This window comes from Aspergillus brasiliensis (assembly GCF_001889945.1).
Source record: "Aspergillus brasiliensis CBS 101740 unplaced genomic scaffold ASPBRscaffold_3, whole genome shotgun sequence".
In the NCBI taxonomy this organism is placed as follows: Eukaryota; Fungi; Ascomycota; class Eurotiomycetes; order Eurotiales; family Aspergillaceae; genus Aspergillus; species Aspergillus brasiliensis.
The window spans coordinates 93,357-110,478 of NW_027137444.1; the positions used below are offsets into that span (position 1 = coordinate 93,357).

The window sequence follows — 17,122 nt, forward strand, 5'->3', positions numbered from 1 at the left end:
GCTGCACGCGCGGGGTAATCGGCTAAGCTTTACTGAAGACATTGCGCGTCAGGCACGGGAAATATAGTTGTGGCGCTCGAAGAAGCATGCAGAATTCTGCAGGAACTATCACCTTTTCCCGCACGCTACGGCATTTCTTCCGTCGGAGGTGCGAGTGCCGTCCCAGGAATCCAAGATATTCCACCACAGAGGTAGCAGAGATGCAGTATATAGTGTAGTTATTTCCAGCCAAGAAGCCCAACACAATACAAGAAATCAACCAAAGCTTGTCTCGAACTTTCTGCAGCATCTGCAACATGGTTTCTAGCTCGGTGATCGTCCTAACGCTCTGGGCCGCACTGGTCAGTGCGAGCCCCGTTGCCGATCCGCTGGTGACTCCCGCCCCTAAGCTTGAGGATCTGGAGAAGCGCGCAACCTCGTGCACCTTCTCCGGATCCAAGGGAGCTTCTTCGGCCAGCAAGTCCAAGACCTCGTGTTCCACTATCGTGCTGTCCGATGTAGCGGTGCCCTCAGGGACCACTTTGGATCTGACCGATCTGAACGACGGGACTCACGTAAGTTCTCTACTTCGGCGCGCGACCCCGCTCACATAGACAGGTCATCTTCGAAGGCGAAACCACCTTTGGATATAAGGAATGGAGTGGCCCCCTTGTCTCGGTCTCCGGAACGGACATCACCGTCACCGGGGCCGACGGGGCCTATCTCAACGGCGACGGCAGTCGGTGGTGGGACGACGAGGGCAGCAACGGCGGCAAAACGAAGCCCAAGTTCTTCTACGCGCATGATCTGACCTCGTCCACGATCAGCGGCATCTACATCCAAAACTCGCCGGTGCAGGTCTTCAGCATCGACGGGTCGACGGATCTGACGTTGGAGGACATTACCATTGACAACTCGGATGGCGATGATGAGGGGGCGGCCAACACGGATGGATTTGACATTGGCGACAGCACGTATATCACTATTACGGGCGCGAATGTCTACAACCAGGATGACTGTGTGGCGGTGAACTCGGGTGAGGTATGTACCTTATACCTTTTAAGCAGTGATGTGGAGGCTAACAGATTAGAACATCTACTTCTCCGGTGGCGTCTGCTCCGGTGGCCACGGGCTATCGATCGGGTCGGTCGGAGGTCGGAGTGACAACACCGTGAAGAACGTGACGTTTTACAACTCGGAGATCAAGAACTCTCAGAACGGTAAGTTTACCTCTTAGAGTTGTTCGGCCATGCTAACAAGCTATAGGCGTCCGCATCAAGACCATCTACGGCGACACTGGATCGGTCAGTGAAGTCACCTACAAGGAGATCACTCTGTCGGAGATCACCAAATATGGGATCATTGTGCAGCAGAACTACGACGATACGAGCGAGTCGCCGACTGATGGGATTACCATTGAAGACTTTGTCCTGGACAATGTGCAGGGCAGTGTGGAGAGCTCGGGTACTAATATTTATATTGTCTGCGGATCGGACAGCTGCACCGACTGGACGTGGACGGATGTGGATGTGACTGGAGGGAAGACCAGCTCTTCTTGTGAGAATGTGCCGGATGATATCAGCTGTTAGCGCGGCAGCTGCTGCTGCTGCTCTTACCAGTGTGGTAGCGGGTTTGCTCCTTATGGAGCAAAGTGTATTGCTCAGAGTATGGGTAATTGAGTGACTAGTGGCAATGTAGATCTGATCTGCATCTGAACTGTTGTTTATGTCGGAGTCAGTTGATTGATGAATGCTCCACCTGCAAGAACATCTGACCACGGTAGCAGTCCTCATAGGCAGGGAACATTCTCCTGTTGCCCCATTGGGATAAGCTTTTGATTGGTGGGAATAGAAGCCTTCAGGGAGGTTCCAGAAAAAGGTTGTACGCCACCCAAGATGTCTCGGCATCACCGGTTGATGCACACAAGATACAGAATATTATATCTTCAGCTCTCTCTTACTGAGTACTCTACTCAACAAGTATCTATTCCCAAAACAATGTTTAATTGCAGAGTACTGATACAAGAACAGTGTTCAATCGCATAGTACTAATACCTGATATCCATCATACTGTAGTCTTGCCTATCCCAACCTAGTAAGACTTTTAGGGTTCACACTCCCGGTCTAAACCCTGTCGGCACTAACCAGGTTATCATTCCCATTCCCTGTCATAGGACAGATGCCACATGGAACCGTATTTCAGGTCCAAAGTCAGACCATTAATCTATATCCCAATCTGGCATCACCTCCGAGTTCCATTGTCCTCATCAAGGAATAATAAGCCCATCTCCCCGTAGTGATGCACAAGGTAGGTATGAACTCCGAGGTGTTCATATCTCCCCGGGATAGATCCTGCTTCGGCCGAGGAGAACCAGTCAGTTTGTAGATGGACACGCTTTATATATAGAGCAGTAGCAGCTAGAAAACCCCTAGTAGTATAAAATACTGCTCCTCTCTGCACCAGCATATACTACACATCTCAGCCATCTAATACACTATCTACTCGTCATGTCTCTCACAAACATAGACACCACCACACCACCCACCGACCCCAACACAGCCCTAACCACCACCTCCATACCACAACAACCTACAACCACAACAACTACTCCTCCTACACCAACAATCGCCTCCCTCCCAACAACCCCCTACACCCCCTACTCACCCCCCACAATCTCCCCCCGACCTTTGGCCATCCTCGGCGCCGGCAACCTCGGCCGGCGCATCGCATGCATCTTCTCCGCCGCAGGCCACACAGTCCACCTACACGACCCATCGCCCACGGCCCTGCACTCCGCGCAACACTACATCACCGAAAACCTCCCCCACTACACCACCTTCCCCTTAATCTCCCGCCCAGCGGGAAAAATCCACCCCTTCAACTCCACGGACATTACCCCAGCAGTCAGCGACGCATGGCTCGTGATCGAATGCGTCCCGGAACATTTACCCACGAAGATCGAAGTCATGGGTGAATTAGATGCCAAGACACCGCGGGATTGTATCCTGGTATCGAATTCAGCGGCCTTTCGGACGAGTTTCATGGTTGAGAAGGTTCGTCGGGAGAGGAGGAAGTTGATGTGTAATATGTGTTTTGGGGCGGAGCCGTGGATACGCTCGGTGGAGTTGGGGGTGGATGAGGGGGTTACGGAGACTGGGGTGGTGAAGGTGTTGACGTGGGTGTTGGATGATTGTGGGATGATGCCGGTGAAGTCTAGTAGAGTTGGAGGGGGTAGTAGTACTGGGGAAGGAGGGTTGGTGAGGAGTCAGTGTTTGAATACTGTTAATTAGTTGATTGAGTTTCTATACCAAATGGGTGTGTATGTGTACTGCTATGTATATAGTCTATGTATCTACTCAACTGCCCTCCACTTCCTCCCCCGCAACTGGAGTATGACTGTCGGGATAAAGCTCACGCCCATTAACAGCGCTGTCACTACACCCGAACTCTTGGCAATGCCCACGGTGTCGAACATGTCGGGCAACCTATTACATTAGCACGTTAGCATACCATATAGCAGTAGCATAGCATAGCAGTGAAGATACATACCAGAACGGCCCAATAAACCCCCAGGTCGATCGAATAAAGTTAATAAACACACCCACACTCCCCGCATCAGCTGGATACGAATCCACCGCGTACGTGATCATCACCGTCGTGACGACCTGGTTGCCGAACGCAGCAATCCCCGTTCCGATAATCGGACTAACAACCCATCGCCCCGTCGGCGCGTTCTGCGTACACACCAAGAACACCACCACACCCGCAATCGTCAGCAAGTACCCGATATAGCTGAGCCACAGACGGTACTCCGGCTCGGGCTTGTGGCCGGTTCGCTTGGCGCGGACATTCATCCACGTGTCTGACAGCACTCCACCTAGCTGTTCACCCAGCAGAGAACCGATAATCAGTCCCAGGAACTGCAGACCGAGTTGCTCCGCGTTGAGCTCGAATTTCGCCTGCAGCAGCTGCGGCACCTCGACGGAGTTCATGACGGACGCGAAGAGGAAGACCATAGCATAGGCAGCGGACGCAATGAGGACGGGAATATTCGTGACAAGGGTAAGGGGATGGTAGAACTCGGCGAGTTGCAGAGGGGCCGGGTCGATGCGACGGACGGAGAGGTATTCGCGCTTAAAGGCCGAGGCGGCGTGGATGTCGGTGCCGATGTATCGGGTTTCGGGGCCGAAGAAAACATAAAGGATGAATTGGACGGCGTTCGTCTATTCCTGTTAGTTATATCCCTAGATAGGTGCTGTAGGTGCTCATCGCATACAATAGCCAGAGTCCAATAGATCCATTCATATCCCACGCGTTGAGTCACGAATCCGAAGATCAGAGGCCCCACGGGCACTCCCAGCGTGACCATCACCGCCCAGATACCCATGTATTGCGCACGTTCACGCTTGAAGAACGTCTCCGTGACCACGGCACTGCCAATGGCCATCGCCGGAGAGATAAAGAACGACACCAGGGCACGACAGGCCGCCATGGACGCATAGTCCGGGCTCTTGGCACAGCCGATATTGCAGACGCAGCTGAGGATCAACGAGAGGAGGAAGATGGGACGGCGTCCGTAGCGCTGAGAAAGGGGTTTCCAGAAGAGAGGCGCACCCCCGAGGATGGCGATTTGCAGAGAGGTGAGATAGCTGGCTCGTTGCATCGAGACTCCCAGGTCGGTGGCGATGGCTTCGTAGGCTGGGATGACGGCTGCCGCGGTGAAAGTGCCCATGCAGGCATGGAAGGCGACTAGAATGAGATTGAAGATTTTCTGATTCGTCAGTTGCCTTGTCCCTATTGACAGAGAAAGAGGCTTCTCACCTTGTATAACGGCCAATTGTACGGATCCGCAGGGTCCATACTCGGGACCGGATCGAGATCCAACGTGCCATGTCGCTGCAGCAGATATGTCTTGTGTGACTCCGAAAGGGTATTTCCGGGGATTTCCGTGGTCAGTTCCCCCAATTCGGTCTTTTCGATATAGTCCGATCGGGACTTGGGGGAGTCTTCGAGCGACATGCTGGACATTGATGGATGCTGCAGTGGCACGATTTTGAGGATCGTACGATAGCCACGAGGAGTACCTGGGAATTTAACCAACCCCACTAAGGGGGCCCAGTAGCTCGGGGATGACTTGTCCGGGCAGCACGAGTGGATTCATGGCCGCGTTTGCTCATTGCTGTACTATTGATAAGGGGTCCATAAACGAGGGACTAGTCCGGGGGAATACCGGGGTAGCGCGGGGTCCCCAGAATCCCAGCCAATCCGAGTCCACATTTGCCCCAAATGGGTGGATCGGCGGTAGTTGATGCCCGTCCAACATTGCCGGGGCCAGCAGTCTGGCCCGTCTGTCAGGGTGGCTTCTGTCTATTATATAAGGGTCTGGCTGCTGCTGCTGCTGCGACTCCTGCAGATTGAACCGAGGCTCCCTAGCTGTCAATTGCCGATGCTCGTTCCGTGATTCGCGGAGCTAACCCTCTGCCAGTGTCATGGGACATAACTGACCAATGGATTTATCATTATTGATGAGAAGGATTCCCATGTGAAATCATAATGCTGTTATCTCAGAAGATCACTAATTGATCACCCCGCAGCATACTAATCAAGGCAGAAGCAACTGATGCAGATACAACACATTATTCCCTCACATACAGTCCATTCGCATACTCATTCCATAACAACAATCTCTGCCATCTCGACACATTTCATCATCTTCGCTACAATCACGCCAGTTCGGGTCCGTCGATCGATACTTACTTGCCGCGCAGTATCCCGAACAACAGGTCGGACCCCGGCGCCCGAGATACAATCCGCTAGTGGAGCTATTAGCAGCTGCATACCCGCCAATAGGGGGGATGCTTGCTTACAATACACAGTTAGACAGGTTGGGCTAGACACGCAGGTGGCGATATACGTGGTGTACGGTGTGCGGAGGTTGCTGTCGTACAGTATTGTCGGTGGGACACGAGTTAGAGCCACATGGTGTCGCTGTGATACTAGTGGGGGTGGATGGGGATTGCGCGTCTAGAAGTGTTAGTGGAGATTTCTGATGAGGTGTGGGGGAATGTACAGGTTAGAGTAATAAGGAGAGATGCAATCAAGAAGTGTTTGAAATAGTACATTGTTTGTCGGATAAATTGGGGCTGTATATGATCGATATCCTCTGGTGTTAGATATCTTCCCTTGTTTCACTGCTCACCGTGACATTTGCTACGACTGGGCCTCGTCTACAGACGTCAATACGCTCGAGGCATGCGGATAGAGATTATAAGGGCCGAGGAGACTTGGTCTCGAGCTTTGCTGGCTTTCCACAAATCATTATTTGGTCCTCTGGAATTTAAATCCGATTGGAACCCAAAGTCATCCAATGTGACTGACTTCGCTGCATGAGTTTGATAGTCGTCAAGCATTATCAACAGAAGCGAGCAACCATGTGAGACATGCAGCCGACTCTATATATGGACATGATGTTTCGATTTTAGCTCACACATTGCATCGGAGCCCCTCCACCTCTGCATTCTCGCACAGCACATGCTTGCCAGTATAGTTGGCTGGAAGCGTGATGTTAATGTCTTCGAAGGTCAGATCCGTACACGGTGCCTTTTCGGAGCAAAGCAAAGACACAGCAAAACTGATGTTCTTCCCCGGATAATCTGTCACCGTTGCCAGTCCGTTTCCGCTGATATTCTTAAAGTGCAGATCTTCGAATTCGTATGTCGATGTGTCACAGTACTGCGTGATGTTCTCGCTGAACAGGTAGCTCAAACTGCCCGGGTTAGCCGAGTGCCTCAAACAGGTTGTGTCGCTCACCAAGTATCGATGTACACAGGTAATTCAACATCTTTGAGTCGAAGGTTCTCCACTGTCACGTTGCGCACGTATCCATGACCGCCTCCGCCACCATTGGGAGGGACACCATAGTTGACCCCAATCCTGGCAAGTCAGCTACTATCATTTAAAGGACGTGGTACCTACCAGCTCTTGAAATAGACCCCGGAATTCATCGCCCGTTGGGAGGACGGTTGTACCTATACCTGTTAGCTCACTTCTCACCATAATTCTGGGCATCTTACTTGAACATTACGAACTGTCACATTCTCCACAATATCCGTCCGGTCGGGGTATTGTCCCAGCGACCCAAAAGCAATGCCCGGCCCGCCATACACGGTGACATTCTCGACATGGATGTTCGTCGAGTTTCCCTTGAAAGCCACTGCATCATCTCCACCCTGGTAGACCCAGTTGGTAATGGTAATATGGTCAGATCGGTAGGTGTCAATCCCATCCGTATTCTGCACCCACTCGCCTTCGGGGCTCACCGAGGAATCGTGATTTGTGGCATTCACGTAGAAATTATCCAGGGTGATATGCGAAGAGGAATCGACCAGAACGGCCCAGAATTGAGGTTGTCGGATGGCCAGATTACGCAGGGTTGCTCGCGTCGACTGGAACACATGCACTGGCATCGGCCGTCCAAAGACATTACTACCCCCTTTGGCCCAGGTGTACCATAGCTGTCCATTCCCATCTACTCCCCCTTGATGTGGACCCCCATCCACAACATAGTCATGGCCCGTGATACGCCAGGCAGTGGATTGGTTCTGAAAGTCGACGCGATAGGAGTTGTTGACCCAATAGTCGATGTTGTCACTGAAGAGAAGCGTACCGCCGATTTCAAGGCTGGAATTGGCCAGGTGGGTCGTCATCCGCTGGTTGATTCGGTATGTGTACGGCGCAGGGAGGATAACTCTCCCTCCGGACGTTCGGCCACATTGTTCGACAGCCGAAAGGATGTTAGGGACATCATCTTGCCCGTTTCCCAAGGGGATGACGGTGCAGGTGGTGCCATTCTTTTGAAGCGAAGGTGCGACCGAAGCGGCCAAACTTAGGCCTGCGAAAACTCCAAAACTGATAGCTGAGAACATCATCATCTCGCGTTTTTCTGGCTAATTCTGATACCCATCAGATGCCGGCACCGCTTTGCTGCGCCTTCCGACAACAGGTTATATGTCCCAGCTGTTGGCTGATTGAGCCTAAATGCCGTCATTGTCGGGAGGGGATGCAAGGGGATCGGCAGCCATGCGGAGGCAGAGCACAACGCGATTTGTCGAGACGAGCGTCAAGCAATGCTCGACGACAATCAGGTTATGGATCGGAAATGCTCCGATTAACATTCGCAACGATCAAATAGCCACGGAGTCAATTGACAGTCCCTTCAGTATTCTGCGGAGACCTGCAGCCGTGTCATGAGGTACCTTCCTTCTCCCAGATGGCTTTTACACAAAGAGAACACCGGCAGATGTATGCCAAGCGACAGAGGATAGATGACTACTTACTCCATAATTTAGCTTCACAGATTCGATGACATGCAGCAGTGCTGATCATTGACACTTTGGGTACCCTGCACGGTAAGTATTAGTCCGAGGATGTTTTCGACATATCCTACCTGCAGCCACGCCCGTCCTCAATCACTACCAGTCCAGGCGATGCTATCGTCAGTCATAGTTAGCACCTCTGAACTCGCATCACTTGCATCATACGCATCATCAAAATACTCAATGCGTCCGCAACAAGTACGAAAGACACTCGTACGGTCGGATGTTACCAATTAATCGGAATTGAGTGCGCGAGAACTGGGTAAACAGCAGCTATTGGCTCCGTTCGACTGTAGAGCTCAGCATGCTGCCAGACTAATGTTGGGCATATCCTCGAAGGTGTTGCTGAGCAGATAAAGGCTCCCAGCTAGGACAGCGACAGGAACAATGTTGCTTCCGGATCGGCCCGGCAATCTGTCCCTGCGACCGAAGAAACAGTGGATCGATACTAGTGAGTGTGTTGCCACGGCGTCAAGTACCTGGCGATTGTTTGATTGGAATCAGTTTCTGTGGCCGCTGCCAGAACAAGTGTGGTCTCGTGGAGACTGTCGATTCCTTCGACTTAACTTAGTTCAAGGGACAGCGTCGGGATTTCCTCTTTCGGCTGCATCGACGATGGCACAGACAGGGTCCACTTCTACAGGGTCGAGTCAGCAATTAGTCCCTGCTCGTCTTGCCATCATCGTTCACCGGGCCTGCCCCAAGAGCAGTCTCAACACTGATGCTCACGTCATCCGATCCATAGTCGACTGAGTACGGTATTTATCGCCTATTGAAAGTGCACAATTACATGCATCAAAGTCATGATTCCTCTTGAACTGTCCCCAAGCCGAATCCCTGTGGGTATAACAAACGAAACGAAACACGCCCAGTCTATCCTCATCGATCACCAAATATTATCATTACACATATCATAATAGCAAAGGAATTATCCCCCCAGGCTAACGTCGGGTACCTCCAGGTCCGACGGATCCGGAATGCCACGCGCTGGACCACACCTTGGTCTCGAAGCCTTGCTTGGGGGCGTGTGAGAACGGACACACCGAATGCTGAGCGGATTGTGTGGGGGCGGAAATGGTCGGTGGGGATGGGGTGGTCTCGAGAGACGCTGTTTCCGAAAAGAGGCTGGCAAATTCGGACGAGGAGGTCGAGCTGGCGGTAGCAGTCTTGACGCAAGAGTGTCCATCGGTCCGCAAATATGTCGAGCTGGGCTTGGGGGTGACTTGGGGGGCGGCGTCTGGCTTATGCGAAGCTTCAATCTCTTGTTCGAACTCTTCGCCGTCGTGAAGACGCCACCGCGCAAATAGATCATTCTGAATCCAGATCACCTTGCCCAGGGCTCGGACCAGCGCTATCCGGAACGGCAGGGTGAGTTTTTCATATGTCAAGACGGCCTCCATGACGATGTCTTGGATGAAGCCCAGACAGGCTCCGATATGGATGTACTCGACATTCAGCGAGTGCAGACGTTCCTTTCCATAGTGCATTCGCCTGAGGCGGTTAGCCATGAGTTAATACAAAGCGGGCAAGGGACATGTGCGTACCCGACTTGGTTCAAGTATCTCCAGAATTCCGGCTTGGTGGGATCGGAACATAATTTGGTCATGTACCATCGAAGAAATTGACGCCGACGCTGCACTGTCGGGCTATCGATGGTGGGATAGTCGTCCGGTTCTTCTTCTATCGCTGTGTTCCGAGTGCGGAAGACGCGCGCCGTGATATCGAACTCTAGCAGCTTTGCATACACCTTATCCACCACGGTGGGAGCAAGCGCTTTGACGTATTTGGCACCCCGGACGAGAGTCGCGACATCGTCTATATTCACCTCGAGTCAGTCAGGCATGATTGCCGCGGAGAATCAACTCCCGCGGAGAAAGACTCATCGTAGACAGCCTTGTGGGGAAGGGCGCTGGGGCACCAACCGGCATTGAAATCGAGGAATCTCTGCAAATAGTTGATCCGCGCCTCTAGATCAGTGTACAAGGCTTTGCGATCGATGTGTCTTGGGTGGTTTTCCGCATGGTGACCCGGTTCAGACATGGTGCGGGCTTGGTGAAGACTGGAGTTGAAGGAAGAGAAAACCGCCGGGGAGGGAGATGATTGAAATGTCTTGCCAGGAATTGGCCCCCGACACTCGGTCGAACCAGTATATACCATGACCTGCCTGGCCAGATGCGAAAAAACCTGACATGTTGCAGAATGCGCCCCTCCGGCCATGAATTGGGAAATAACGACAGCGAATCAGTGGGGCGGCTGATTGATCAGTTGGAGTTTTCGGCTCCGCTTCGTCTGTCAACGGATTCCTCAATCATAATCGTCTTTTCTCCCTGCGGTCTCCTTAATGCTGATCGCCACTCCACCCCGTCCTGCTATCCCCACGAGCCGAGACTTGGGCGGCCAGCATCAACCTGAGACGGTGAGTTCGGCTTTGTCTCCATCTCTGGCAGCTGTCAGAGAATCGAGTGACTTAGCGGCGGCCGATCGGCACAATGAAGGTTTAGCTACCCTCTAGCCGATGCTTGTAATCGGGCTGATCAACCCAACGATGGCCCGAATCTCATCGCATCTCATCTCACGTCACCCTGCTAGAAGCGCGATGTTTTCCGTGGCTGATGCCTAACTGGCCCTAATGTGTCAAAATTTTCCGGGGCGGGATTCGATTGGTTGGGAGTCGGCAATTGATGGGGAGATTACGCTTCACCCGTCCACGATGGAGACCTGTGGAGCGCCGTCCCGCCAGTTTGCCGTCACCAAAATTGCAGATTCTAATGACCGTCCGGGAGGCGAGCCTTAAGCGATGGTTGCATGATCCTCAGGCGACCGGGAACACCGGACTGGATGCTTGCTGCAGACAAGACAGTCGTCTGGTCTGCAATTTCATTAGGGAAGGCTGGGAACCATGGAAGACTCAACCAGCGGAATACCAGCGGAATAACTAAGAAGCGTCTTGTCTTCCGACACTCGACACACCGACATTCTGTCCGGATAGTACCCGTGGTGGTTGGTGCTCCAAAAGATAGGGGAACCACTAACAGCCTCATTTATCTCGGCCATTACCAGATCGAAGTGTTGCTGAATTCTCATCGTCATCAGTTGTCGGCATTACCCAAGCAGGCATGTACCCCAACTCTACCCCACCGGATTGCAGAGGGTACATCAAGGATTCAAGATGTTCGATCAGTCAGCTGCACCTCATCCTTCATTTATTCCAGACAGGGGATATCTCCAAAGCCTAAATGGCCTTGAGCACGTAGGAACTCCTCCGTACTCCGTAGTAGTAACAAGTTTGACTCGTGAACCCCTTTTAAGGTCCTCACTAGTTTTTGAGACAGGCCCGCACTCCGAGACGAGTCAATTCAAGTGGAGTCGCATCCCTTTTTGACTCCGCCAGCTTAATCTTCCACACGCCGTTGAGATTCATCACGAACTCAACAGGGGAACGACAGGGAGCGGACTGATTAGATTGACCCTGTTTCTGGTAGACGAGTTAATCAGATAGATGAATCGTAATCTAGCTTATCATGACTCAATATTTCGCAGCCACGGATACCAGAAAATAGATGATGGATAGATCGAAAACAACAACGATCGACAGTGTCAATTGTCAAAAGGATCAAAAAGGCACGGGACTGAAACGTGACCTGTCACACGCGCTGAAACAACTGTCCAAATGGTGTCAAATCATCAAATGGTGTCAAAAGTGGCTCTGACATCACGACCCAAACTCTGCTGCTCGTCACAATTAAATCCTACCCCAGAGAATACCCACGCCATTCTTCCCGTTCTTCCCGCTCTTCATCATCCATCAATCTAAACGCAATTCTACCCATCGATCACGAATCCATCTACTACATCAAATAATCACAACTCACTGATCATCTAAATCAATCACAATGATCCTCAGACGCGCATCCACTCTCAGTCGTCCTCTCGTCCTCCGTCCGGCCTACTCCGCCCGGGTATGCTACTACCATCCGCCGGAGATTCACAGCAACAAGGGCGAGGAGTGTACGTTGCCACCCCACACTCTTCCATTCACATCCACTCTACCTTCTGCCATGCAATGAGAAGAACTCATTAACAATGTAATAAATCTAGTCTTCATCCCCCCTTCTTATCCAGACGACTTCGAATCCGCCCCCAGTCTCGTCAACAAGCGCGACGAGAATACCACCACGGCAGCTCACTGGGATGAACTTCATGCTACTTCTAGTGAGACTTCTGTACGTTTCCCCTTATCCCTCCTTTATCTTCATTTTTCCCATTCTTCCTTCTTTTCAAGGTAGGTAAGTGGTATAAGGATTAGCTAAAGCACCGAGCAGGTCAAAGCCGACCGAGGCGATATCAATATCCAACAGCAACAGCAGCAACAGAAGCGGACGACGTCGTCGTCTAAGGATTACGATAAGAATATGCAGGATGAAGAGCCGCCGAAGTTGGATGAGATGTAATCATACCTTATATTTGGCTAGGGTTATGGATGAATGGTATGATATGAATGGTATGATGGGTATGATTCACGACTGAGAATGACTGTGTTTATGGTATGCTGTTATTTTATTTGGGGTAAGGTGGGACAGACTGCTTAATATGCTGCGCTGTGTTGTGAGTAAATTTGGTGAGTTTATTTTCTATTCTATTTATATGTGTACTGTCGTTCGTTTCACTACTCTATATTCTATACTCTATAGCTAGCCTAGCTATATTACTAGTGAATTACTATATGCTATATGGAAATATGACATTCATTCATTCATTGTAGACAATCCTAATATTATAAACCCAACCGAAATCTAGAATCTAGAATCTAAGCAAGCTAACTGCTACGCAGTTACTTCATCCAACATTCTCCACCTGCTGCACCGTCCCCTCAACCTTCTGATCCACACGGGCTTCCAACGCATGTTGTCCTGGGGTAACAGTACGTCCACCCTTCGAGGTAAACACGCCTCCGGTGATTCCACCCTTGTGGAACAACAAGGGAATGTCTTCCAGTTCGAGGCCTTTCGTCTCCGGGTAGAAGAAGTAGACCATGGGGATGAAGACGGCGTTGAGGACGGCGAAAATCACGAAGGTGCGCCAGCCGATATTATCTATATATCATATATTAGCATTTCATTTTCATGGATGTTTCTGGTTAAGAAGGTGAAGGGGGGAGACATACCAAATGCAATCGGAGTAATCTTCACCACCGCAAACACCGCCATCCAATTCCATCCCGACGCGATGGCCTGCATGCGCGTACGCACCCTCGTGGTATTCAGCTCTGCAGGGTAGAACCACGGGACTGGGAGCCATCCCACGCCGTAGAAGATCTGGAAGATGAAGATGAACACGGTGGCACCGTAAGCGCAGTCCTCGCGGTTCAAGGACAGCAGAATCGAGACCATCACGAAGCATAGACATAATCCGGCCGAGCAGACCATTAGCAGGGTCCGTCGGCCGTATCGGTCCATTAAGAACACCGGGATGGCTGAGCCAACCAGGTACGTGCATTGCATCGCTCCACCCAATATCATTGACAAATTGCGGCTCATATTCATCGTTTCTTGGAACATGACTGGTCCGTAGTAATTTATCATATTGGATCCAGTGAATTGTTGGCCTAATTCAATGCTGATGGTGATCAGAAGACGACGGAGGTTCTGCACTTCACCCCAGCTGAAGAGCTCCTTCACGCGGAATGGGCCGTCCTTTTGTTCCTCCTCCAGCACGAATTGAATGTCCATGATGGTTTTGGTGACGTTGGGGTCGTCGATGGTGGTGTTTTCGATGGCAGCTACCACAGCGCGGGCTTCCTCGTGCCGGTCGTGCTGGATGAGCCATCGGGGGGTTTCGGGGAGACCGACGACCTGCAAGATGAGGCAGACGGCGAAGACGGCCTGGAAGGCCAGGGGGAGACGCCATTCATAGGAGGAATCGGTGAAGCTGGTGCCGTAGTCCATCCTGGAAAAATTTGCAACCTGTCAGTATGTGGGGATGTTGTGCACCACCACCATGGGATAATCTCACCAGTAGGCGATCACCACGCCCAGGATCGTGACGGTTCCCTGCATGGTGAGCAGGGCACCACGGTACGCTGCGGGAGAACATTCACTCTGGTAGACGGGAGCGGTGGACGAGTTCATCCCGTTCCCTAACCCCGTCACGATACGGCCGACCAGCAGCTGTGCGATGGTGTAGGAGGAAGCGAGGATGACGGAGCCGATGATCATGATGAACCCGCCCGTCATCAGCATGGTCCGGCGACCCATTCTCTCACCGATGAAGTAGCAGATGATGGATCCGATCACGCATCCGATATCGTAGAGACCGGTGATGTTGCCCTGCATCGCCGCGTCGGGGTTGTTGAAGTCACGGGCGAAGCGATTATCCGCACCCACAATGCCGGACATGACACCTGTCAAATCCTCTGTTAGCCCCATTGACCCGTATCCGGGAATTTAGGGAACAGAACTACCAACCTTGGTCAAACCCCAGCAAGAGGAAAGCCTGGCAAGAGGCCATGGTAATGGCAATGATCAGGGCCCTGCCCCGAAAGTCATGTTTCCAAAGACGCATCTTGGTGTAATTGAGGATGATCTAGTACAACACCACCCTGAATCTACCCAACTGAACAGAAACTAGAAAAGGAGAGAGGACAGGACAAGCTCAATTAAGCATTTCGACCTGGCTGAACGACGGTCGGTCTAATACACCCGAAGCCAGGCCGGATGCCTCTGCTGGCCAGCTCGCCATGGATTGCCCCGAGCAGGACACGTCTGGTCCGGCTGGGCACCGACTGCCGATAGCTGGCCAGAGCTTGATTGGTTCTAGTGGATGCAATAGGTCGGGGGATCATCGTGCCGAATTGCGGGGTACCCCGTGGGAAAAGGGCTGCTGCCTGACTAATCGGAGCTGGTGGAAGCCGTGAAAACAGCTGGAAAGGGATTTAGGGACGAAAGGGTTCACCGCTGGGTGTTCATGACGCCTGATCGGGTACGAGGACCGGCAGTCAAGCAGCCAACGAGCTGTGAGTGGAAGTAATCTCGATTATTCTCGCTTGGTCCTGGCTAGCAAGGAAGCTAGTCATAGGTCCTGCTCCCTGTTAATATTAACGACAAGAGTGGAAATCTTCAGGCTCTAAATATCAGAACATGGAGGATCTAGGCAATCGGACTTCTCCGTCACGGTGAGCACTTACCATCAGGCTCCACTTGGTCCATTCGGTTCGGCCGGACATATGCGATCTTTCGGACGGTAGGACGGCACCGATTGCCAGGGAAGTTGACTTCTTTTTCCTGTGTGTAAAGCATAGACCGAAGCTGTTGGGTGACATCTCGAGTCTAGCCACGCCTCCTAAGTCACCAGTTCAGTCGCTACAATATATTGATCAAGTCTTATGGCAGGTAGAATACTCGAGCAAATGTGACGAACAATGTCGCAGCCTAGGTGTCCACACCAAGGTGACAATAGAATTATGATTGGTCAAGAAGTGAAACCCGACGAATATATACAGAAGAAAAAGTCACTTCAGAAGCGCATTCAGCAGCTCTCCTCGGTGCTGTCAGAAGAAGCATCAACAGTGATAGTAGCAGATCCGCTGCTCTCGTAGCCCTCGGTGGCAACGATCATGTAGTTGAAGGTTCCCAGCTCCAGACCAAGGCTCTCCCAGGCATCGAAGTGGTTCTGGGTGGTGACCGTGCCACCGATGCGGCCCTCCGTGCGCACGGACCAGTACTGCTTGAAGGTGGCAGTGCCCTCGATCGAGTCGGCGTTCTCGCGCGTGGTCTCGTAGATCTTGTAGGTTCCGTCGTCGCTGTCGACGGTGCCGAGCTCGGTCAGGCCAGAGGAAGGATCGTAGTCACCGTACTTGTCGACGATGTAGAATTCGACCAGGGGGGAGGTAGTCCAACCGTAGACGGACAGGTAGGCGTTGGCGTTGGTTTCCCATGATCCGCTGTAGGTAACGGCCCTAATAGTTTGTTAGAACCATATATCCATAAAGAGCGGTGATAGTCCTTACTGAGAGCTGCCAGGGTTCCAACCCTTGCCGGCCACGAAGTTACCACAATCGGTCCACTCAACGGTGTATTCACCAGCATCGCCGTTGGTGTACGTCACATCGCCCTCACCGTTGGTCCAGAAGGAGTAGAAGTAGCCGTTGCTCTCGCCTTCCGCGGAAGAAGTGAGGCTGCGCTTGGCCATGTCCAGCAGGGCCTTGCCATTGGGGAGAGCGAGGGTGCTCGAGGCAGCCGACAGAGCGAGCAGAAGAGACGAGTAGGCGACCATGATGAAGTAGTTCTAAGGAGTGACGATAATTACTTAGCAGGCAAACGGTCGGAGAAAGGAGCGTGGGTTGCTGTGCAGAAAAGTGCCGCGACCGTCCTTATAGGAAGGCGAACAGCAGCTTTCTCCGGTACGATGCTCCATTCAGGATCCAATCGAGCTGGATTCCGAGCAGCGTAGTGCGACACTCATCGTTCTGTCGTTGATTAGTTTGGTTGTCATGGGCCCCTGGTGGTGTTCCTGAACAATCTTATTCAAGGCCGTGGTGTTTCAAATTAAAAGTGGGTGCCACTCCCACCCACTTTTCCTCTTCGGCGCTCCGACCGAGTCAGCTCTAAGTATCCACCACTCACCACCGCCCATTTAACCATGAAGACACGATGAATGATGCAGACAGCAGAATCATTGGGCCTACTGTGGAAGGTGGACTCGGCCGTTTTCCCCAGCAAGAGATCCGCCGATATTACCGGCATCATTGGTGTCCCTCTGGCACACCGACG

At 52.0% G+C, this 17,122-nt stretch overlaps 8 protein-coding genes across 8 annotated transcripts; 3 read left to right on the top strand and 5 right to left on the bottom strand.

Moving 5' to 3' along the window:
- The first annotated feature begins 67 nt into the window (after positions 1-67).
- Positions 68-2,007, top strand: ASPBRDRAFT_171047 (glycoside hydrolase family 28 protein). Its single transcript, XM_067619702.1, has 4 exons — positions 68-554; positions 598-1,020; positions 1,070-1,199; positions 1,246-2,007. Exons 1-4 carry the CDS (start codon positions 297-299, stop codon positions 1,566-1,568), a joined length of 1,134 nt encoding a protein of 377 aa, XP_067481407.1. The 5' UTR covers positions 68-296; the 3' UTR covers positions 1,569-2,007.
- Positions 2,008-2,486: 479 nt separating this feature from the next.
- ASPBRDRAFT_120323 (uncharacterized protein) lies at positions 2,487-3,269 on the top strand (the record flags this gene model as incomplete). Its single annotated transcript, XM_067617338.1, has 1 exon — positions 2,487-3,269. The coding sequence occupies one exon, from the start codon at positions 2,487-2,489 to the stop codon at positions 3,267-3,269; it is 783 nt and encodes a 260-aa protein (XP_067481408.1).
- Positions 3,270-3,331: 62 nt separating this feature from the next.
- ASPBRDRAFT_52330 (putative MFS multidrug transporter) lies at positions 3,332-5,007 on the bottom strand (the record flags this gene model as incomplete). The annotated part of the gene is made up of 4 exons (XM_067626877.1): positions 3,332-3,464; positions 3,529-4,202; positions 4,256-4,750; positions 4,801-5,007. 4 exons carry the CDS (start codon positions 5,005-5,007, stop codon positions 3,332-3,334), a joined length of 1,509 nt encoding a protein of 502 aa, XP_067481409.1.
- A 1,455-nt stretch (positions 5,008-6,462) lies between these two features.
- Positions 6,463-7,910, bottom strand: ASPBRDRAFT_52331 (uncharacterized protein; the record flags this gene model as incomplete). Its single annotated transcript, XM_067626878.1, has 4 exons — positions 6,463-6,745; positions 6,790-6,912; positions 6,955-7,007; positions 7,053-7,910. The coding sequence occupies 4 exons, from the start codon at positions 7,908-7,910 to the stop codon at positions 6,463-6,465; spliced, it is 1,317 nt and encodes a 438-aa protein (XP_067481410.1).
- A 1,385-nt stretch (positions 7,911-9,295) lies between these two features.
- Positions 9,296-10,394, bottom strand: ASPBRDRAFT_119972 (protoglobin family protein; the record flags this gene model as incomplete). Its single annotated transcript, XM_067617307.1, has 3 exons — positions 9,296-9,845; positions 9,899-10,169; positions 10,277-10,394. The coding sequence occupies 3 exons, from the start codon at positions 10,392-10,394 to the stop codon at positions 9,296-9,298; spliced, it is 939 nt and encodes a 312-aa protein (XP_067481411.1).
- Positions 10,395-12,078: 1,684 nt separating this feature from the next.
- On the top strand, positions 12,079-13,097 carry ASPBRDRAFT_204336 (uncharacterized protein). The gene is made up of 3 exons (XM_067621707.1): positions 12,079-12,362; positions 12,453-12,577; positions 12,677-13,097. The coding sequence occupies exons 1-3, from the start codon at positions 12,248-12,250 to the stop codon at positions 12,803-12,805; spliced, it is 369 nt and encodes a 122-aa protein (XP_067481412.1). The 5' UTR covers positions 12,079-12,247; the 3' UTR covers positions 12,806-13,097.
- Positions 13,098-13,190: 93 nt separating this feature from the next.
- Positions 13,191-14,915, bottom strand: ASPBRDRAFT_120759 (sugar porter family MFS transporter; the record flags this gene model as incomplete). The annotated part of the gene is made up of 4 exons (XM_067617379.1): positions 13,191-13,447; positions 13,519-14,300; positions 14,367-14,754; positions 14,819-14,915. 4 exons carry the CDS (start codon positions 14,913-14,915, stop codon positions 13,191-13,193), a joined length of 1,524 nt encoding a protein of 507 aa, XP_067481413.1.
- Positions 14,916-15,632: 717 nt separating this feature from the next.
- On the bottom strand, positions 15,633-16,840 carry ASPBRDRAFT_72646 (glycoside hydrolase family 11 protein). The gene is made up of 2 exons (XM_067629179.1): positions 16,360-16,840; positions 15,633-16,308 (listed from the first exon to the last, which is right to left on the bottom strand). Exons 1-2 carry the CDS (start codon positions 16,623-16,625, stop codon positions 15,879-15,881), a joined length of 696 nt encoding a protein of 231 aa, XP_067481414.1. The 5' UTR covers positions 16,626-16,840; the 3' UTR covers positions 15,633-15,878.
- Between the last annotated feature and the right edge of the window lie 282 nt (positions 16,841-17,122).